At 31.6% G+C, this 21885-nt stretch overlaps 1 protein-coding gene across 3 annotated transcripts in view; it reads right to left on the reverse strand.

Moving 5' to 3' along the window:
• Nucleotides 1–3129: 3129 nt before the first annotated feature.
• Nucleotides 3130–21885, reverse strand: part of LOC143064612 (protein lifeguard 1-like) — a 28287-nt gene continuing 9531 nt past the window's right edge. For all 3 annotated transcript variants that reach the window (XM_076237548.1, XM_076237546.1, XM_076237547.1), the window contains exons 3-11: nucleotides 18334–18412; nucleotides 15967–16020; nucleotides 9475–9565; nucleotides 8833–8870; nucleotides 8234–8279; nucleotides 7225–7266; nucleotides 6530–6619; nucleotides 6201–6248; nucleotides 3130–5289 (exon numbers count right to left, since the gene is read on the reverse strand). In XM_076237548.1, coding sequence (XP_076093663.1) covers nucleotides 5137–5289; nucleotides 6201–6248; nucleotides 6530–6619; nucleotides 7225–7266; nucleotides 8234–8279; nucleotides 8833–8870; nucleotides 9475–9565; nucleotides 15967–16020; nucleotides 18334–18412 — 641 coding nt within the window. In that variant the 3' untranslated portion in view covers nucleotides 3130–5136. The remainder of the gene's footprint in view (nucleotides 5290–6200; nucleotides 6249–6529; nucleotides 6620–7224; nucleotides 7267–8233; nucleotides 8280–8832; nucleotides 8871–9474; nucleotides 9566–15966; nucleotides 16021–18333; nucleotides 18413–21885) is intronic.

Here is a 21885-nt window from a genome sequence, read left to right on the forward strand (position 1 = left end):
CGCAAAAGGTACATTTTGTATGAATTAAATATCAACGAGTTTAGAGTCCGCCATCTTGGGCTGTGGGTAACTTAAGTTACCCACAGCCGTTTAAGCACAGTGAATATATGACCAAAAGTTTTTCAATTTTTGCAGTCGTATAAAAACTGCCAAAATAGCCTCATCTTTTAATAGATCTTTTCATTGATATTTAGATATGAGAAAGAGATTTATCCAAAAAGATATATGTTGCTTCAAAATGTTTTATGAAGATGGGTACTATATAATATTTTTAGTAAAGTTATTACTTATGTATACTTTGACCCAAACTATGTGGCCATCTTAGTTCAAAATGTCTTATTCAACCTGGTCCTTGATCTTCCTTTATATATCAAAGTAATATCACAAGTGACCTTTCTGCAGTGCACTATAGTTTTCAGATTAAACATCTGGTTAATTTACCTCTATAATCAAAATAATTTTGAATAGCTTGAAATTTCAGGGGTCAGTGTGTATATAAATACAAATGAGAATACACAGAAAAATGTATTAGCAGGTGTCGGTGTAAATATTGGCAAGGAATAGCATGAATTACTTGAACTCAACATCTTATTTTTGTAACTTGAATTATTGTATAGCAATATAATATTTCCCACAGAAAGTAACCAAAAGTAAGCGTGCAATAAATTATATTATTGTATAGCAATATAATATTTTCCACAGAACGTAACCAAAAGTTACCGTGCAATAAATTCTAATATTGCACTAGTGCAATAAATCTTTAAAATTCATGACGTCATTAACGACAAAATCTTAGTTTAAACCAATTTTTACTTTCAAATATTATATTGCTATACAATAAAAGGGTTATTGCATGAATATTGGGGAATATTGTCCCTCGTAGAACATATATTGCACTCGCAAGCTCGTGCAATATAAAATTCTACTCGGGACAATATTCCCCAATATTCATGCAATAACCCTATAATATTGCACTAGTGCAATAAATCGTCAAAATTCATGACGTCATCAATGACAAAAATCTTAGTTTAAACCAATTTTTACTTTCAAATATTATATTGCTATACAATAAAAGGGTTATTGCAGAACATATATTGCACTCGCAAGCTCGTGCAATATAAAATTCTACTCGGGACAATATTCCCCAATATTCATGCAATAACCCTATATTATTTCATATTTCATGGATTTCTTGTACTCATTAAAAATAAAGGGGCATTTCTAGGAAGGCTTATTGCACACGGCCTAGCCACAATCAGATGTGCATTTTGTGTTTCACATGAAGTTAAAAATGAGTATCACCTCAGGGAAAAACTCTTTTGATATTTTGGTTCAAAAATGGTTTAAATTATGAAAAATTGCCATCGTTAGGCTAACACTGGAAGCATTTATATAACTAGATCCAGTTTTGGAAGAAATATTTAATATTTTTATTAAATAAATGGTGTTTAAAAACTGTATAATTTTCTTTAATGGTTGCCATCAAGACATTGTCACCAGTGTCAGATTTTTGGTCAATGACAAAGACAACAAAATATGTTATGAATTATTGAATATCAAACATTTTAATTGAAAAAAAATTGACAAGAACATGTTTAACTCACAGTTATTTCAAACAACAGTAGCTTACTTTGATCATTAATCTTATCTGATAAAACTGTATCTAAACTTATCTATAGATAACAAAACTTCCAAAAAAAACCTTTCTTTTGGTGTATAGAACATTAAAATAACTTGATGCATATTCGTACAATAAACAATCAAACTTAGCAATACAATTTATATGTTTTGTCTACGGACAAGACATTGTATTCATATTTAATGAAATGAATTATTAAAACCTAATTTTGATATTGCTGAAAGTGTTCTCTTGAAGAAAAAAAACATACATTTTATCAGGTTTATCTATCAAATGATGCTTAACTTCGAGGAAAATGGAAACAAATACATTTTGATAATGTCTACGGACAAGACATTTTAATGATATTCAATTAAATGCTTTCAAAGATGATTGTTAAAGTTAAGATTAAAAGTTACTAATTAAATTTTAAGTTGTGTTTTTTAAATTTTGGAAAATATAAAAATGTACCCACAATTCTTTACATATCTCAATAATTTATTGATTAAGCCAAAATGAAGACACATTCTTTTAACTGAAATCCATATTTCTGACTGTTTAAAACAATCAAACTATTATTAAAACTCAATTTTGACATAGTTGAATGTGTTCTCTTGAAAAAATAACATACATTTTACCTATCAAATTATGCTGAACTCAAGGAAATTGGATACAAATATATTGTGGTGATGTCTACGGACAAGACAATTTCAGTTAAAAAAAAAATCTGTTAGAATTAAATGTGACTATATTTATGTTGAAAATACTGAGTTTTAATTTGAATGGATAACTTTCATCACCTATAAATAAGATTTAAGTTCCATAGGAGACATATAATTGAATTTAATACTTGTTAGGTACAAGTGTCTTGTCCGTAGACACTTCCTCATCTGCTGTTAATACTGAAATGCAAAAGATAAAGTTAAAGAGAGAGAAATACTTTTTCTTCATTTGATTTAGTTAATTCTTTTAAGGTATGCAGCAACTGGAATAAACAATATTGGAGTAAAATAAGGTATGCTTTTTATGACTGATAATCTGACACTTTTTAAAATCCACTCCTGTAAAGTAATTTTACAAAAATTGAGAACACTTAAATTATCATTTATTTATTAAAAATAAGATATTTCTAAGTTTAAACAACACATAGGACTTATTAAGACCCATGAAGCCAAGCAATATTGATAAAAAGACATGTCTACGGACAAGACATGTGTCTACGGACAAGACATTCTCACATATTTTTGAATTTTTTCCTCTATTAATAGATGGTAGAAAAAAATGTTAGTAGTGTTTTCATATCTACAAAAGAACAGGAACTTAGCAATGTAACATTAATGTAATTATGCTTCCAGTTTACTAGGGAATGCATGTCTACGGACAAGACATTTTTTCACTTTATTTGTATATCCAACTTTGATGGCATATATCTCCAGCTAGGGTACTGCAATTTTGATAAATGAGGTATTTTTTTATAATGTATATACTAAAAGAGAAAACAAAACACATAATAGCATAAATTTGATTTATTTTACTCTTTTATCACTACACTGAGCAAGCTAAAATCAAAAGTACAAAATTGCATAACAAGCGCATAGTATTCAACTTTTTATCATAACTTTGTAACCACTGAAGTTTTTTTGTTGCAACAACCAGTAAAAGAAAGATGAATAAATTGTCTGTAACAGTGAACCAATAATGTAGTTCAAATTAAGTTCACTTATTAACTATCAAATGATAAAAACAGCGAAATTTTAAATGAAACAACATAAAGTGAAATTTTGCCCATTTTCAGCGTGTATTTTAGTGTTTTTTTTCAAAACGGTAACACCTATACATAATATTTGATATTCATTGTGAAGCCCTACATTCTCTTCTTCAGTTCAAAGATGTATTACTTATGTAAAGTTTATCTTCTTGTCTTTACAAGCCTATAACATAGACCCAATATGAAATGCACATCTGATCTTGGCTAGGCCGACAGTAAATCAAATTCAATGTTCTATTTTTTCTTAAGAAACTAAGTAAAATGGTTAAATTTTTCAAAAGAAAGGAATTTTGTCAGTTTTTGCTTAAAAGTAATCAATTAATGAAGTTAAGGATGTTTGCTTGTCATGTTTTGGAAATTTTGTCAGATTTTTGAAATCCTCTGGTTTTATCCATTTGAATGCCTTAAAAAAATTTGCTCATGAACCCCCATTTTTCTTTTTATTTATCTTTTACATGTATAATTATAAGTCATTTGTAAAAGTCTTATGAAATCTTATTTATTTTTTAATAGTTTTTTAGAGCTTTAACTGGTCAATGATAAAGCTATGAAAAATCAAGAGAGAACATTTTCCCGCCATAATTCCAATGACTAATATCTCTAAAACAAGCACATTGACCCCTATATTTTTTTTGCTTTTTTGATTCCTCAATTAAATCCCTATCAATATATACTAGTTTTGTGGAAAGTTATTTATTTTGAAACTTAGCAGCAGACATCCTTAACTGTCTAAACTTGATAAAAAAAAAATCCTGAATGTCAGATCTCAACTACTTGACACCAACAAAGGTCAATGTCATAACAATCATTTACCAGATACTCAGTGGCATCAAAACAAAGGTCAATGTCATAACAATCATTTACCAGATACTCAGTGGCATCAAAACAAAGGTCAATGTCATAACAATCATTTACCAGATACTCAGTGGCATCAAAACACTGACTTTGAGGGTCATGTGGACAATCATACAATATGGAGCAGCAACATTATTAATGGATACTGTAAATTCAGAAATTAATGTGAGGTCTATATTATTGCGAAAAATGCAACTCAGTTGTAAACGCAATAATTTAAATTCCCATTTTGAAATATTCTATATGAATTTAATAGGATTTTTCTCAAAATCGTAAAAATTAAAATCGCATTTAAGTCGAAAAAAACAAAATCGCAATAATAAATACACGCAATACTTTCTCAATTTACAGTAAGTATTAAATAAATTATAACGAATGAAAACCAATTTTCTACAAAAGCGCTTGATAAATTTTAAAACTTCTATCAGTTTGAATCATTTTAGTAGTTTTAATCTAGTTATTTGTAATTTAAATCTTTCATGTCTGACAAATTTGACTGTTTCTGGACCCTTGCATATACCAGCGTAAATTTCCATGCACAATGAAATATTGTACAAAGTGCTACAAACAATGAACATTGAGTTTGAATGTTATTGTCATTTTAAAAAGTATATCAGGATTTTTCAATCTTCCAAATATAAGCTGTAGACACAAAAACTACCTAGGTCTAAGTGTTAATATTATTACCACAGACAAGTAATGCATATCAAAATAGAAAGTGCAAAACTTTAAATTCTGGTAGAAAATTCTGTGCAATTAATCATTTCTGCACAGTCAATGATTCTTACTTCTGTAAAGTTACAAATAAAACATTACAAATTTTAGACTAGAAATACCCAAACCAATAACTTAATATCTGTACTTGTACAGTGCTTATAAAATCATATTTCTGGATTTAGTCTCTGGATCCACCGAAGATAGCCAAAATGAAGAGGAATAGATTGACAATATCCAGATACAGATTCAAGGCTGCAAAAATATACTCTTCTGGTGACAAGGCGTACTTGTGTTTCCCTCCTAGCATCATCTGGGTGTCAAATACAATGTACTGAAAATAATATAATGAACATATAGAAATTTAAACTTGAAATAACCTGTACAATCATAATGAAAGAAATCATAGGCTTATTTTTTCAAAAACTTATCCTTTTTCCTCTATCTGGCAGTCAGTGTCAACTTCTTTATCAATGTTCAGATATTTTATGGATTTTCTTTCATCTTTTAAATGGTAAACAATCATTATATTATATTTACAGACAAGTGTTGACTAATCCAAATTTAGGATTTGAGGAGCATGTCTATCTATAGCAATGTCACAATCCCAGTTATTTCCTCCAGAGGCAAATAGAAGACAAATCAATTGGAGCAGGAATAGCTAACCACTACCACTTCTGGAGCACCTGTTTTAACCACTGGTTTTCTTTTTTTTTCAGGGAAGGGGTGGGGGGTTAGTTTTATTAAGTGTTCTGTTGGACTTGTTAGTCTTTTCTTCTTTCTTTTTTTTTTGTCATGGCATTGTTTGTTGTTAGTTATTTTCCACTTATGAGTTTAAATGTGAGCATGGTAACTTCTATCTCTTTTTTTTTGGATACCATTCATCTAAATGTGTTCATATCAGCTGTAAATGGTAATTTTAATTGAGTGAAATCTAATTGTAGTTTGATAGAGGATTTTTCTCAATTTTTTTTCTTTGAACTTCTTGTCTATAAATGATGGCAGTATTATTTTTATCAGTTATAGAAACAAGCATTATAAACAATTTACAGGATTTTTTTCTGAATTATTCAAATGAAATTTAAATTAATTCAAATAAAATTAAACAGTATGGGATTTGTCCATTGTTGAAGGCCATACAGTGACCTGTAATTTGTCACAACTATGTCATTTGGTCTATCAAAAGTAGCCATGTAATAATACCATTTTCCTTATTTCTATATTTAACTTATAATATATACTTACTGCAGAGAATATAAGGGCTCCAATTGATGCATAAACCATACTCAGAATCTGTAATGAAATGTTTGTATATTTATTTGTTTAAAGGATAAAACTGGTTTCCAATTCTTTTTACAAACTAAAACTATTCAATCTCTTAAATGGTAGGGTAGAAATAATCCATGTACTAAATTACTGAAAGAGAGTGAGAAAATAATTTGGACATGTTAAATATAAGTTTATCATACTCAATCAGTGTGGCTCTGTTACCCAAAAGCTGTTATTATCCAATCAGTTTTATTAATCCCAAAGAAGTCAAATTCACACAAGTTTTTTTCTGCATTATAATTTACCTTATTGTGAAAGATTGCAGCCAGTATTCCAAAAACAATTAACACGAGAAGTAATACACATAGCATTCCTCCCATCATTGTGAAATCCCACTGAAAAAGGCAAAAAAAAAACCAGTTAAATATGAAAAGATATTATGTACATGTATCAATAATCAGAGTTATTAAAGACTCCAACATCATTTTGTAAATACAGGTAGGCATGGAATTCAAATATTTTTTGGCTGTTAACTTTATTAATATATATATTTGGCCAACTTCTGTTACCTTTACCAATAGCCTTTTCCATTTGGACTGGTCTGTTTCATCTTTATAAATAACATATTTGGACGTACTAGTAATGACTTACAAATTTAAACCTCAGAAGTACAAGCAAAATTTTACTAATACATGTACATTACTAGATTATAATTATGGAATAATGCAAGTCTTAAACATTCTAGCTGTTAGTTTAGCAACTTAAATTTTGTTGATTTATGAAAGAATTTCTGAATTTTGCACTCTACAAAATCAGGTGTATGGATCTGTAAATCATCTAATTTGAAAAACTCTTCTATAAGCTAAATTAAAACTTCATACATCAAATTCTCAAATAAAAAATGTAAAAAACTATAAATTTTCTGGGTAACCTCATATATATATATATATGGTTACTAAGTTTAATAAAGGTATTTTATGTACATATCAAAGTCACTTACTTTTGTCTGGAAAGCAAATATTGTCAGTCCTAAAACTACAACCTGAAAATATGATATAGAGGATATTATAGATAAAAAAAGACAAAAAGTCAAGTAATTTACATAATCATTTATATACTGTAAACTCACAAATTATTGCGTGCATTTATTATTGCGATTAGTCAATTTTGACTTAAATGTGATTTTAATTTTTACGATTTTGAGAAAAATCCTGTTAAATTCATATAAAATATTTCAAAATGTGACTTTAAATTATTGCGTTTACATCTCTGTCCCATTTTTCGCAATAATAAAAACCTGGCAATAATTTCTGAATTTACAGTAGTAAACTAACTGACATAAAATACTGAATTTTTACAATATTGATTTTATAAAAATGAAATTACAATATACCACAGTGTAAAAACTTTTATCTTGTGAAGAGAACATACATGACATACATGTATATTTAAAGAAATATTGATGTTTAAGATGCTGAATAATTACTGATTTACATGAATTTTTTGTTTATGTTTTAACTCACTATACGGGTAGTAACAAATGATGGTAAAGCGTAATAATTTGAGACCTCTGATGATTCCTGATACGGATATTTTGATGAATCACAGTAAAATGTTAACCAATTTGATGCTTACGGTAGCCAAAAATGACTGTTAGATGCCAGACGTTAAAGGGTATTACTACCCACAGACAGGTAAGTGATGACAGATATATTGATATTAATCTATAGTATGAGAACATCATTCCTATTTAACTTGCTCTTTGTCTTTGATGCTTTGTCTTGTTTTTGTGGAGAAACCAACCAATAAAAAAAAAGAATAAATTTAGTTACTGCATCCTACTTTGTAAAGTCAGGGATTATCACATACTCGGTTCAGTTCAGGGAATAACCCATTACTTTTAGTTCAGGGAATAACACCCTACTGTGAGCTCAGGGAATATCACCTACTCTATTAGATGAGTAAATAAAACAGTCTACCTATGTAAATAATAAAAATGTATCACTTACTGCTGTGATTGCAGCAGCATACATAACTTCATCTGCCTCATAACACCTGAAAATATAGATTTCTCATACATAATTACAACTGCATTATTTATTAGATGAAAAATATTATGAAACTGCAGTTATCTTAAGGTGAACATAAATTGCTGTCAACTAGGTCATGTAAAACTATATCTCAATATCAACAAGTCAAGCGTCTACCTCCTCTTTGTATTGACACTTACACTTCAGGTACATTTTTTGTACAAGCAATCTTTAAATCAAGCATAGCTAACCTATTAATTACAGTGACTGACAAAAACAACTTAAAAGTTTTAATTACACCTACTAAACTTTAACCACAGACTGAACATAAATGTTGTTGACACTGACGACAGAATCTCGGACAGCTATGTCTTGCGGGCTAAACAAAAATCATGGAAATTTATCATGAAAAATAGTCCTCTTAACTGCTTTATATTACAATATGAGAAGAGTAAGCCGAGAAGAAGAGCTCATTTGACAATATATTTGGTTATGGATTGATCAGTCCATATTATCTAACAGAAAGGAAATAACATTTAAACAAAATAACAGTTATGAAGTATATAGTTATAACTTACGCTGCCACAGTTCCGAGTAAAAATGCTTCGAAAAAAGTCTGAAAAGAAATAAAATCTGAATTTTCAAAAAACACTCTGTTTAACAGTTGCAAATAATGTACAACCAATACATTGTAAAAGCAGGTTAATGCTAATAGGAAACTGTGCAGCAAAAAATAAAAAGAGCACAATCCAAAGAAATAGATATCTAATAATTAAAACTGACACCTATAGTCATAACTTTGTACTTCTCGTATAATATAATAATACAGATTAGAAGTCAAGAAAAGTAAATATAGTCATCATGTGGTTTTGATCATATGATAACTACCAAATTATATCCAAGGTACAAATGGCAATAACATAAATAAGCAAATTTTTGTGTGTTCTTTAAACTTTTTATTAATATCTTAGAGAAATGAAGGCTTCAGAACAAATGCAATGTGATTTCCATTGTAATTAATATTTCAAAAGGTCTTAACTCTTTAAAAATATTTGACAACAACTTACTTCCAAATGTGTAAAAAAATATAAACGTATCATATGAGTTTCATTAAATTCTGGTGAGAATTGAACATATGAGGGTGCTAACAATGCAATTTACCATGTAATAACTATTTCATATTGTATTTTTATCAAATTTTAATCACTTTTTTTACTCACAAACAATCCTAGAAAGATCATATTGAGTGGGAAACTTCTGCGTACATTTTCACAACAAGCCAACACAATCAAAATAATAAATGTCATCACACTGCAATAGAAATATGACAAAATTAATTTAATAATCATTTTTTTTTTTATGAACAAGAGGAGATATGAGTTAAATGTATTTGAATCTGTAGCCAAATTAAAAAAAAATCATAAGATATCATTAGTAGATTTAACACTTGACAAATGTTGGTGGATTAAACTCACTGTCTCTATTTAACAAACTTCTAGACTGATGGTGATATTTATCTTGCAATTCTTAAGATCATACAATACGAGAACATACACTGTGCTGATTCTTAAGATCATATAATAAGAGAACATACACTGTGCTGATTCTTAAGATCATACAATACGAGAACATACACTGTGCTGATTCTTAAGATCATACAATAAGAGAACATACACTGTGCTGATTCTTAAGATCATACAATACGAGAACATACACTGTGCTGATTCTTAAGATCATACAATACGAGAACATGCACTGTGCTGATTCTTAAGATCATACAATACGAGAACATGCACTGTGCTGATTCTTAAGATCATACAATAAGAGAACATGCACTGTGCTGATTCTTAAGATCATACAATAAGAGAACATGCACTGTGCTGATTCTTAAGATCATACAATAAGAGAACATACACTGTGCTGATTCTTAAGATCATACAATAAGAGAACATACACTGTGCTGATTCTTAAGATCATACAATAAGAGAACATGCACTGTGCTGATTCTTAGGATCATATATTAAGAGAACATACACTGTGCTGATTCTTAAGATCATACAATAAGAGAACATACACTGTGCTGATTCTTCAGATCATACAATACGAGAACATACACTGTGCTGATTCTTAAGATCATACAATAAGAGAACATACACTGTGCTGATTCTTAAGATCATACAATAAGAGAACATACACTGTGCTGATTCTTAAGATCATACAATAAGAGAACATGCACTGTGCTGATTCTTAAGATCATACAATAAGAGAACATACACTGTGCTGATTCTTAAGATCATACAATAAGAGAACATACACTGTGCTGATTCTTAAGATCATATAATACGAGAACATACACTGTGCTGATTCTTAAGATCATACAATAAGAGAACATACACTGTGCTGATTCTTAAGATCATACAATAAGAGAACATGCACTGTGCTGATTCTTAAGATCATATAATACGAGAACATGCACTGTGCTGATTCTTAAGATCATACAATAAGAGAACATGCACTGTGCTGATTCTTAAGATCATACAATAAGAGAACATGCACTGTGCTGATTCTTAAGATCATACAATAAGAGAACATACACTGTGCTGATTCTTAAGATCATACAATAAGAGAACATACACTGTGCTGATTCTTAAGATCATACAATAAGAGAACATACACTGTGCTGATTCTTAAGATCATACTATAAGAGAACATACACTGTGCTGATTCTTAAGATCATACAATAAGAGAACATGCACTGTGCTGATTCTTAAGATCATACAATAAGAGAACATACACTGTGCTGATTCTTAAGATCATACAATAAGAGAACATGCATTGTGCTGATTCTTAAGATCATACAATAAGAGAACATACACTGTGCTGATTCTTAAGATCATACAATAAGAGAACATGCACTGTGCTGATTCTTAAGATCATACAATACGAGAACATGCACTGTGCTGATTCTTAAGATCATACAATAAGAGAACATGCACTGTGCTGATTCTTAAGATCATACAATAAGAGAACATACACTGTGCTGATTCTTAAGATCATACAATAAGAGAACATCCACTGTGCTGATTCTTAAGATCATACAATAAGAGAACATGCACTGTGCTGATTCTTAGGATCATAGAATAAGAGAACATGCACTGTGCTGATTCTTAGGATCATATAATAAGAGAACATGCACTGTGCTGATTCTTAAGATCATATAATAAGAGAACATGCACTGTGCTGATTCTTAAGATCATACAATACGAGAACATGCACTGTGCTGATTCTTAAGATCATACAATACGAGAACATACACTGTGCTGATTCTTAAGATCATACAATAAGAGAACATACACTGTGCTGATTCTTAAGATCATACAATACGAGAACATACACTGTGCTGATTCTTAAGATCATACAATGAGAGAACATGCACTGTGCTGATTCTTAAGATCATATAATGAGAGAACATGCACTGTGCTGATTCTTAAGATCATACAATGAGAGAACATACACTGTGCTGATTCTTAAGATCATACAATAAGAGAACATACACTGTGCTGATTCTTAAGATCATACAATAAGAGAACATACACTGTGCTGATTCTTAAGATCATACAATAAGAGAACATGCACTGTGCTGATTCTTAGGATCATATAATAAGAGAACATGCACTGTGCTGATTCTTAAGATCATACAATAAGAGAACATGCACTGTGCTGATTCTTAGGATCATACAATACGAGAACATACACTGTGCTGATTCTTAAGATCATACAATAAGAGAACATGCACTGTGCTGATTCTTAAGATCATACAATAAGAGAACATACACTGTGCTGATTCTTAAGATCATATAATAAGAGAACATGCACTGTGCTAACTAAGCTAGTTTGTTTGCTTTATTATTGATGTTTGTCTCTGTCAAGACAAAAATAATAGATAGTTTTAAGCGAAAGTAAGGCTGATAAGTTCCAATAAACCCTTACTACAGGTTTTCTTGCCATGAAGCAATTTTGACAGTCATGACCAAGTATACCGGATTTTTATTAAAAATGTATTATTTTTGTTAGAATTAAGACAGGCTAACAGGTAGCCAGAAACAAACAAATAATCAAAGTGCTAAGGGTAAATATTGCTTTCATATTGCCAAAATTTGAATTTACATTACAGTTCTTCTTTTAAAGCATGCAAAACAAACAATTGATTAACTTGCTTGCTATATTTGTTTGGGTGTTTGTAAACAACAGGTAGGTAGTCTATTTCAGTGTGTTTACTATTTACTGGAATATGATTGGACAATAAACATGAAATTCATTTCATGTCATGCAAATTCTTATCGTCCAATCAAATCCCAGTAAATATAAAAACAGACAGAAACTCCACCTACCTATTGTTTGCAAACAACCAAGCAAACATAGCAAGCAAGTTGATCAATGTTTTGTTTTGCATGCTTTTATAGAAGAACTGTAAAACCTCATATTTTTTTTTTATCATTTCAATTCAAAATTCAAAATTTAAGTTGAAGTTATCTTCCTTTGTTTATGATTATACATTGTAATTAACCCTTTAAGCATAACAGATTCATATGCAATGCATTACTAATGTAATTTTCAATGAATAAAAGTTTCTTGACAAGTACAGCAATTCAAATACACATCATATTGTAACTTCAATATCTAATTATAACATATCATTTATAAATTTCTTGACATTAACTGGATCCGAACTAAAGAATGATAACATTACTCCGACTTTTTGTCTGAACTATCAATGGTATTGATAAACCTTCATAGATTTAAATGTCTATTCAGAACCAGAGATTTTTTATTTCATTGTATGCAATCTTTACCCAACAAGAGTGCACACACGGAAATGTCTCGCCTTCTTTACTTATCATTGATTTAATGTTGATAGTCCTGAATATAGCTTTATTACAACTGTCACATAAACTCAACATTAACCAAGAAAACTAAACATTGATCAATGTAGTGATATTGTTGTCTTTTTTCAAAACTACCTCTACTGTTTTTTATTGGGAAAAATGCATATTTTTTATTGAAATTGGGAAATATTATTCTAAACACATCTCCGATTTTTTGCTGACCTTTGCTGTCTTTTTTGCACTGTTTTTTCATGTATATTTTGGTTGTCAGACATTTTCAACCCGGAAGACACTTTTCAGAGAGGGGAAAGAAACAAAAGCAATAATGGTACTTAATGCATTGAAAACCACATGTGTTACAAACACCATGATGATTCTGATCAGAAAACCGGATCTCAAAAGTGCTTTTTAATATCAAAATAATAACATGAATACGATATTTACAAACATTACTACCAATGCCATTACTGTTTGGGGAAAATGTAGACCTTTTTGGGAGGAATCTTAAGCCATTTTTTTTAGAAATTGGGAATTTTCTCTAGGGGAAAAGGCCGAATTTCGGCTGTTATTTGAGGCAAACAATATCACTGCAATGAACCATGAAAATGAGGTCAAGTTCAGATGAACCATGCCAGGCAGACATGTACAGCTAACAATTCTTCCATCCAACAAATATAGTTGACCTACTGCTTATAAATTAAGAAAAACAGACCAAAACACAAATAACAAATAGCAATAAACCATGAAAATGAGGTAAAGGTCAAATAAAATCTGCACAACTGACATATAGATCATAAAATATTTCCATACACTAAATATAGTTGACCTGTTGCATATAGTATTAGAAAAATATACCAAAACTCAAAAACTTTACTTTGACCACTGAACCATGAAAAAGAGGTCAAGGTCAGATGACATCTGTCAGCTAGACATATACACATCACAATTATTCCATACACCAAATATAGTAGACATATTGCATATAGCATAAGAAAAACAGACCAAAACACAAAAACTAAACTTTAACCACTGAACCATGAAAATGAGGTCAAGGTCAGATGACACCTGCCAGTTGGACATATACACCTTACAGTCCTTCCATACACTGAATATACCAGACCTATTGCTTATAGTATCTGAGATATGGATTTGACCACCAAAACTTAACCTTGTTCACTGATCCACGATATGAGGTCGAGGTCAAGTGAAAACTGTCTGACAAGCATGAGGACCTTGCAGGGTACCCACATACCAAATATAGTTATCCTATCACTTATAATAAGAGAGAATTTAACATTACAACAAGAATGTGTCTATAGTACACGTATGCTCCACTTGCGTTATCATTTTCTATGTTAAGTGGACCGTGAATTTGGGGTAACAAGAGTGCACACGCTGAAATGTCTCGCCTTCTATACTAATCATTGATATTATGTTGATAGTCCAAAGTATAAAGCTTAGCTTTAATACAACTGTCACATAAACTTAACATTAACCAAGATAACTAAACAAAGACCAATGAACCTTGAAAATGAGGTCAAGGTCAGATGAACCATGCCAGGCAGACATGTACAGCTAACAATGCTTCTATACAACATATATAGCTGACCTATTACTTATAGTTTAAGAAAAATAGACCAAAACACAAAAACTTAACACTGTGCAATAAACCGTGAAAATGAGGTCACGGCCAAATAAAACCTGCGCGACTGACATAAAGATCATAAAATATTTCCATACACCAAATATAGTTGACCTATGGCATATAGTATTAGATAAAAAGACCAAAACTCAAAAACTTAACTTTGACCACTGAACCATGAAAATGAGGGCATGGTCACATGACATCTGCCCGCTAGACAGGTACACCTTACAATTATTACATACAAAAAATATAGTAGACCTATTGCATATAGTATAAGAAAAACAGACCAAAACACAAAAATTTAACTATAACCACTGAACCATGAAAATGAGGTCAAGGTCAGATGACACCTCCCAGTTGGACATGTACACCTTACAGTCCTTCCATACACCGAATATACTAGCCCTATTGCTTATAGTATCTAAGATATGGACTTTACCATTAAAACTTAACCTTGTTCACTGATCCATGAAATGAGGTCGAGGTCAAGTGAAAACTGTCTGACAGACATAAGGACCTTGCAAGGTATGCACGTATCAAATATAGTTATCCTATTACTTATAATAAGAGAGAATTCAACATTACAAAAAATCTGAACTTTTTTTTCAAGTGGTCACTGAACCATGAAAATGAGGTCAAGGACATTGGACATGTGACTGACGGAAACTTCGTAACATGAGGCATCTATATACAAAGTATGAAGCATCCAGGTCTTCCACCTTCTAAAATATAAAGCTTTTAAGAAGTTAGCTAATGCCGCCGCCGCCGTAGCCGCCGGATCACTATCCCTATGTCGAGCTTACTGCAACAAAAGTTGCAGGCTCGACAAAAACTCTAATTTGGCATTAAAATTAGAAAGATCATATCATAGGGAACATGTATAATAAGTTTCAAGTTGATTGGACTTCAACTTCATCAAAATCTACCTTGACCGAAAACTTTAACCTGAAACTTGCACTATCATTTTCTATGTTCAGTGGACCGTGAAATTGGGGTAAAAACTCTAATTTGGCATTAAAATTAGAAAGATCACATGATAGGAAACATGTGTACTAAGTTTCAAGTTCTCAAAAACCATTCAGGCTGTGGAATAACAGGTGTGGCAGTATTATTTTTCTTATAGGGACAATTTAAATGACTGCTTTGGCATCAGAAAAATGTTAAATATTAAAATTACTTACAAAGCAAGGATCCATAACCAAATGTGTTGTTTGGAATACTCTCGTACTTCTGGTCTGAAAAGCATGATCTGATATCTTAAAATTTGAAATTTTCACATCTTTAAAAGTACATAGTCTTCACAAAATTAGCAAACAACATAGAATCAGGTTTCTAATTTCTTATAGAAATAAAACAGACATACAATGTACAGGGCATCATGATGAGTTCACTAAGATTTTGGTGTAGGCAGAACAATTTACTATTTATCATGTTTATATTTTGAAATTATTCTTCATAACATGAATAAAAACTTTACTTTTCTTTGTTGTTGACATTCACTGGCAGTAAAAATAAACTAGAGATACCTCTGACATAAGTTTTTGGTACACAGGAAGTTAAAAAGCCATGGCTATATAATAAGAAAAAAAATGGGGAATGTGTTCATGGGACACAGATGATGCTCCCGCTTGCACATCATATAAAGTTAAAAAAGACATAATTGAGGAACAGTAAAAGTGGAGCTATCCAAATTTGTACTTGATCTGAGTTTTGTGGTAATAACAATTGTCTATAAGTCTCATAACATTTGGTTGAGGCAACTTAAGTAAGAGAACAGAAACGACAAAATTCAGTGTAACTCTTGAACGGTTAAAGCAAAACCATCAAAATTCATGCTTGATCTGTATTTTGTGGTTATAAGAATTGTGTATCAGTTAAATATCATTTGATAGAGGCAAACTAAAGTTAGAGAATGGAAACCGACTTTGGAACGTACATACGTACAGATTGATGTCCAAGGGTAAAACTTAATGCTCCCTCTGACACAGCAGGGGCATAAAATCACTTTATTATACCTCAGTTATCATTTTCTGTATAAAATAAGTATGCAATATTTTCACTATTTTGCAAATTACAAGCTTTGAACAATTGGACTGGTAAAAAATTTCCAACCTTTGGACCTGGTTGAAACTATTTGACCACAGGCATCATTATATTTCGCCGAATTTTAAATGCATCTACACGATTGGAGGATTTTGAAATAATGCGGGAGTAGCGACGTCATATTTTACCTATTGTATAAGGTTGACATAGCCTTAGCATTTGTACATATCTATGAAGTAAACGTTATTGTTTGGTTTCTTCTTTTTAATATTACGATAGTTGATTTATCACTGCCATTCATTGTCTATTGTATTTTTCGATATAATAAAACACTTACTGACTGGATATTTGTGAAATAGTTAGTGTATTGTCCCTCGGATACAACTATTGCCCTCGACTACGCCTCAAGACAATAGTCGCTTCTCAGGACAATAAACTTACTATTCCACTCATACCCAGTCAATAAGTATACAATATAGAATAGTAAGCTTGATAGCCAATTCTGGAAAGCTCTTATTTGTAATTACTGAGAAAATTCAACAAACATTCCCTCATTTATTCTTGTACATTTCAGCCAAACATCAGGCAGACAAAAATAAATTTGGTAGGGCATGTCTGGCAAATACAGACTTACAGACAGACTATGGTAAAACTATATGCCTCGGAGCCGTGGTAGGGACATAAAAAAGCAATGGGGTAAGCACAAGCACTCCATAATGGTAGGAATTTCATAATCCACTAATGGCTCTGTCATGTGACATTGTCACTCATAACCAGAAGAAACAAGTGAAACTGTGAGCTACTGCTCACTGATGATACCCCCGCCGCAAGTGGACAATTTTAATAGTGTAAAAATATGCAAGTGTTCGGTAAACAGGAAGTCGTTGAGTGATGAATCTGAAAACGCATCACACGGTATAGCTGACTTGTATAAATCCTGAAACCAAATTTCAGAAATCCTTGTATTGTAGTTCCTGAGAAAAATGCGATGAAAATTTTCAACTTGGTTATCATGTGTAAAATAGTACAAGTGTTCGATAAACAGGAAGTTGTTGAGTGATGAATCTGAAAATGCATCACACAGTATAGCATACTTATATAAACCTTGAAACAAAATTTCAGAAATCCTTGTATTGTAGTTCCTGAGAAAAATGTGACGAAAATTTTCAACTTGGTTATCATGTGTAAAATAATACAAGTGTTCGGTAAACAGGAAGTTGTCGAGTGATGAATCTGAAAAGGCATCAAACGGTGTAGCAGACTTATATAAACCCTGAAACCAAATTTCAGAAATCCTTATATTGTAGTTCCTGAGAAAAATGCAACGAAAAATATTCATGGGAAGGACGGACTGACGGACTGACGGAAGGACAGACAGAGGTAAAACAGTATACCCCCCTTTTTTTTCAAAGCAGGGGTATAAAAAAAATGATAATCTGTCACATTATTACACTTTTTAAAACTAAACAAATGAGGAGTAAAATGTCATTAAGAAACACACTTACATATACAAAAATATAGACATTATTCCAAGAGTAAACATAATCTGTGTTAGAAGTATACCATACACCTTTCGTATAAAACCTGTAATATAGTAAACATAATCTGTGTTAGGAGTATACCATACACCTTTCGTATAAAACCTGTAATATAGTAAACATAATCTGTGTTAGGAGTATACCATACACCTTTCGTATAAAACCTGTAATATAGTAAACATAATCTGTGTTAGGAGTATACCATACACCTTTCGTATAAAACCTGTATTATAGTAAACATAAACATAATCTGTGTTAGGAGTTTACCATACACCTTTCGTGTAAAACTTGTAATATAGTAAACATAATCTGTGTTAGGAGTATATCATACACCTTTCGTATAAACCTGTAATATAGTAAACATAATCTGTGTTAGGAGTTTACCATACACCTTTCGTATAAAACCTGTAATAGAGTAAACATAATCTGTGTTAGGACCTGTGGTGGATCCAGAGGGGGGCGTAGAGGGCGTACGCCCCCCCTTTGCTTGGACTTTTTTTTTTTTGTAAACTGATTAATCAGACAAGACTTGAGAACTTTGCCATTTCCCGTGTATTTATTTTTTATGCCACAATTCTTTACTTATAATGAAATGTTTTGCTGTTATTTACTGGTTATGTCAAACTCATGTGATTTGCTATGGTGGAGTTGACCAGTTCGCCGTAAAAACGCCGCTCAGTCATTTTGAAATTCAAATTACAGTAACACATGGATAGACTGAGGATGACAATCATGACATCTTCAAAGCGAAACAGGATTGAGCAAGAACGTATTGACTTCTATTTCACAATTCCCTGAGACAGAAAGTTATACTCTATTACACTTTCATGATAAAAAGTTCCACAGCAATATTGTTACCTACGAAAACATGTGTAACCCCAAACGCCCCAGCCTATTTTAACTAGAAATAACATAGCTGAATCATGATCCCCAGTCAGTATAAGCTCTAGATAGATTTATAGTCTAAGGAACGAACCATTTGTTTGAGAAGGCAGTGCTAGATATATATTTGACAGAAAAAATCTGACTCTGGTTTTTGCCTTTTAAAACAAAAATTCTTGCCGTATCTGGATTGAAAACAATAATCTTGTCCACCTTTTTGCTATTTAAGAAACGAAAACTTCCAACAGAATTATTTAGCATTAAAAATGATGAATAAACTAGAGGCTCTCAAGAGCCTGTGTCGCTCACCTTGGTCTATGTGCATATTAAACAATGGACACAGATAAATTCATAACAAAATTGTGTTTTGATGATGGTGATGTGTTTATACATGTAGATCTTACTTTACCGAACATTCTTGTTGCTACAATTATCTCTATCTATAATGTACTTGGCCCAGTAATTACAGTGGAAAATATTTTCTAAAAATCTACAAAAATTTATGAAAAATGTAAAAAATTTACTATAAAGGGCAATAACTCCTAAAGGGGTCAACTGACCATATCGGTCGTGTTGACTTATTTGTAAATCTTACTTTGCTGAACATTATTGCTGTTCACTGTTTATCTCTATCTATAATATTATTCAAGATTATAACCAAAAACAGCAAAATTTCCTTAAAATTACCAATTCAGAGGCAGCAACCCAACAACTGGTTGTTCGATTCATCTCAAATTTTCAGGGCAGATAGATCTTGACCTGATAAACAATTGAACCCCATTTCAGATTTTCTCTAAATGCTTTAATTTTTTAGTTATAAGCCAAAAACTGCAATTTACCCCTATTATCTATTTTTAGCCATGGCGGCCATCTTGGTTGGTTGACCGGGTCACCAGACACAATTTTTAAACTAGATACCCCAATGATGATTGTGGCCAAGTTTGGTTTAATTTGGCCTAATAATTTTAGAGGAGAAGATTTTTGTAGAAGATAACGACGGACGACGGACAACGGACGCCAAGTGATGAGAAAAGCTCACTTGGATTGCATGTGTGACTGGAATGTCTGTTTCCCTGCAGTTGCGAACTGTTGTGTTTAATACTTTTTTCAAGACCAAACTGCAACCGGCTGCTGGGTGTGGCCTTTATGTCTCTATTTGTCGACTGTCATTCATAAACTCTTTGTCATTTTAGACTCATTCGTAGCCTTTGGTTAAGCCAGGATTTTTTAATTTGTTGGTTTACGGATCAGCGACCCGATTTTGCCGATTTCCAGAATAAAAATAAAATTCAATTTTTATGCTTTTTTATTCCCGCAGACCCTAACAAATGCATTATCCCTGAAAAATAATTGAAATATTTTTTTTCTTGAAATGAAATGCATTAATCACTAAAACAAGAGGCTCTCAAGAGCCTGAATCGCTCACCTGGTAAACAATGCCTTCGGCCATGTTTTTTGACGAAATAGAAAATAAAACACAAACTTTATTTTATACACCCTACTGATCATTCAAATGAAGTTTGGTTGAATTTGGTTGAGTGGTTTTAGAGGAGAAGATTTTTTAAAGTTAGCAAATATGATGAACAAATTGTGAAAAATTGTCATTAAAGGACAATAACCCCTTAAGGGGTCAATTGACAATTTTGGTCATATTAACTTATTTGTAGATCTTACTTTGCTGATCATTTTTGCTGTTTACAGTTTATCTTTATCTATAATAATATTCAAGATAATGACCAAAAACTGCAAAATTTCCTTAAAATTACCAATTAAGTGGCAGCAACCCAACAATGGATTGTTTGATTCATCTGAAAATTTCAGGGCTAATAGATCTTGACCTAATGAACATTTTTACCCTGTCAGATTTGCTTAAAATGCATTAGTTTTTGAGATATAAGCCAAAAACTGCATTTGACCCCTATGTTCTATTTTAAGTAACAGCGGCCATTTTGGTTGGTTGGCCAGGTCACCAGACACAATTTTCAAACTAGATACCCCAATGATGGTTGTGGCCAAGTTTAGTTCAATTTGGCCCAGTAGTTCCAGAGGAGAAGATTTTTGTAAAAGATAACTAAGATTTATGAAAAATGGTTAAAAATTGACTATAAAGGGCAATAACTCCTAAAGGGGTCAACTGACCATTTCAGTCATGTTGACTTATTTTTAGGTCTTACTTTGCTGAACATTTTTGCTGTTTACAGTTTATCTCTACCTATAATAATATTCATGATAATAACCAAAAACAGCAAAATTTCAAATTCAGGGCAGCAACCCAACAACGGGTTGTCCGATTCATCTGAAAATTTCAGGGCAGATAGATCTTGACCTGATAATCAATTTTACCCCCATGTCAGATTTGCTCTTAATGCTTCGGTTTTTGAGTTATAAGCCAAAAACTGCATTTGACCCCTATGTTCTATTTTTAGCAATGGCGACCATGTTTGTTGATAGATCAAAACTTCGGATACAATTTATAAACTAGATACCCTAAGGAACATTCAGTTAAAGTTAGGAAGTATTTGGCCTAGTAGTTTCAGAGGAGAAGATTCTTGAAATAGTTTACGACGACAGACGACGACGAACGACGACGACAGACGACGGACGACGACGGACGCCAAGTGATGGCATAAGCTCACT

This window comes from Mytilus galloprovincialis, chromosome 2 (genome assembly GCF_965363235.1).
Source record: "Mytilus galloprovincialis chromosome 2, xbMytGall1.hap1.1, whole genome shotgun sequence".
Classification (NCBI taxonomy): domain Eukaryota; kingdom Metazoa; phylum Mollusca; class Bivalvia; order Mytilida; family Mytilidae; genus Mytilus; species Mytilus galloprovincialis.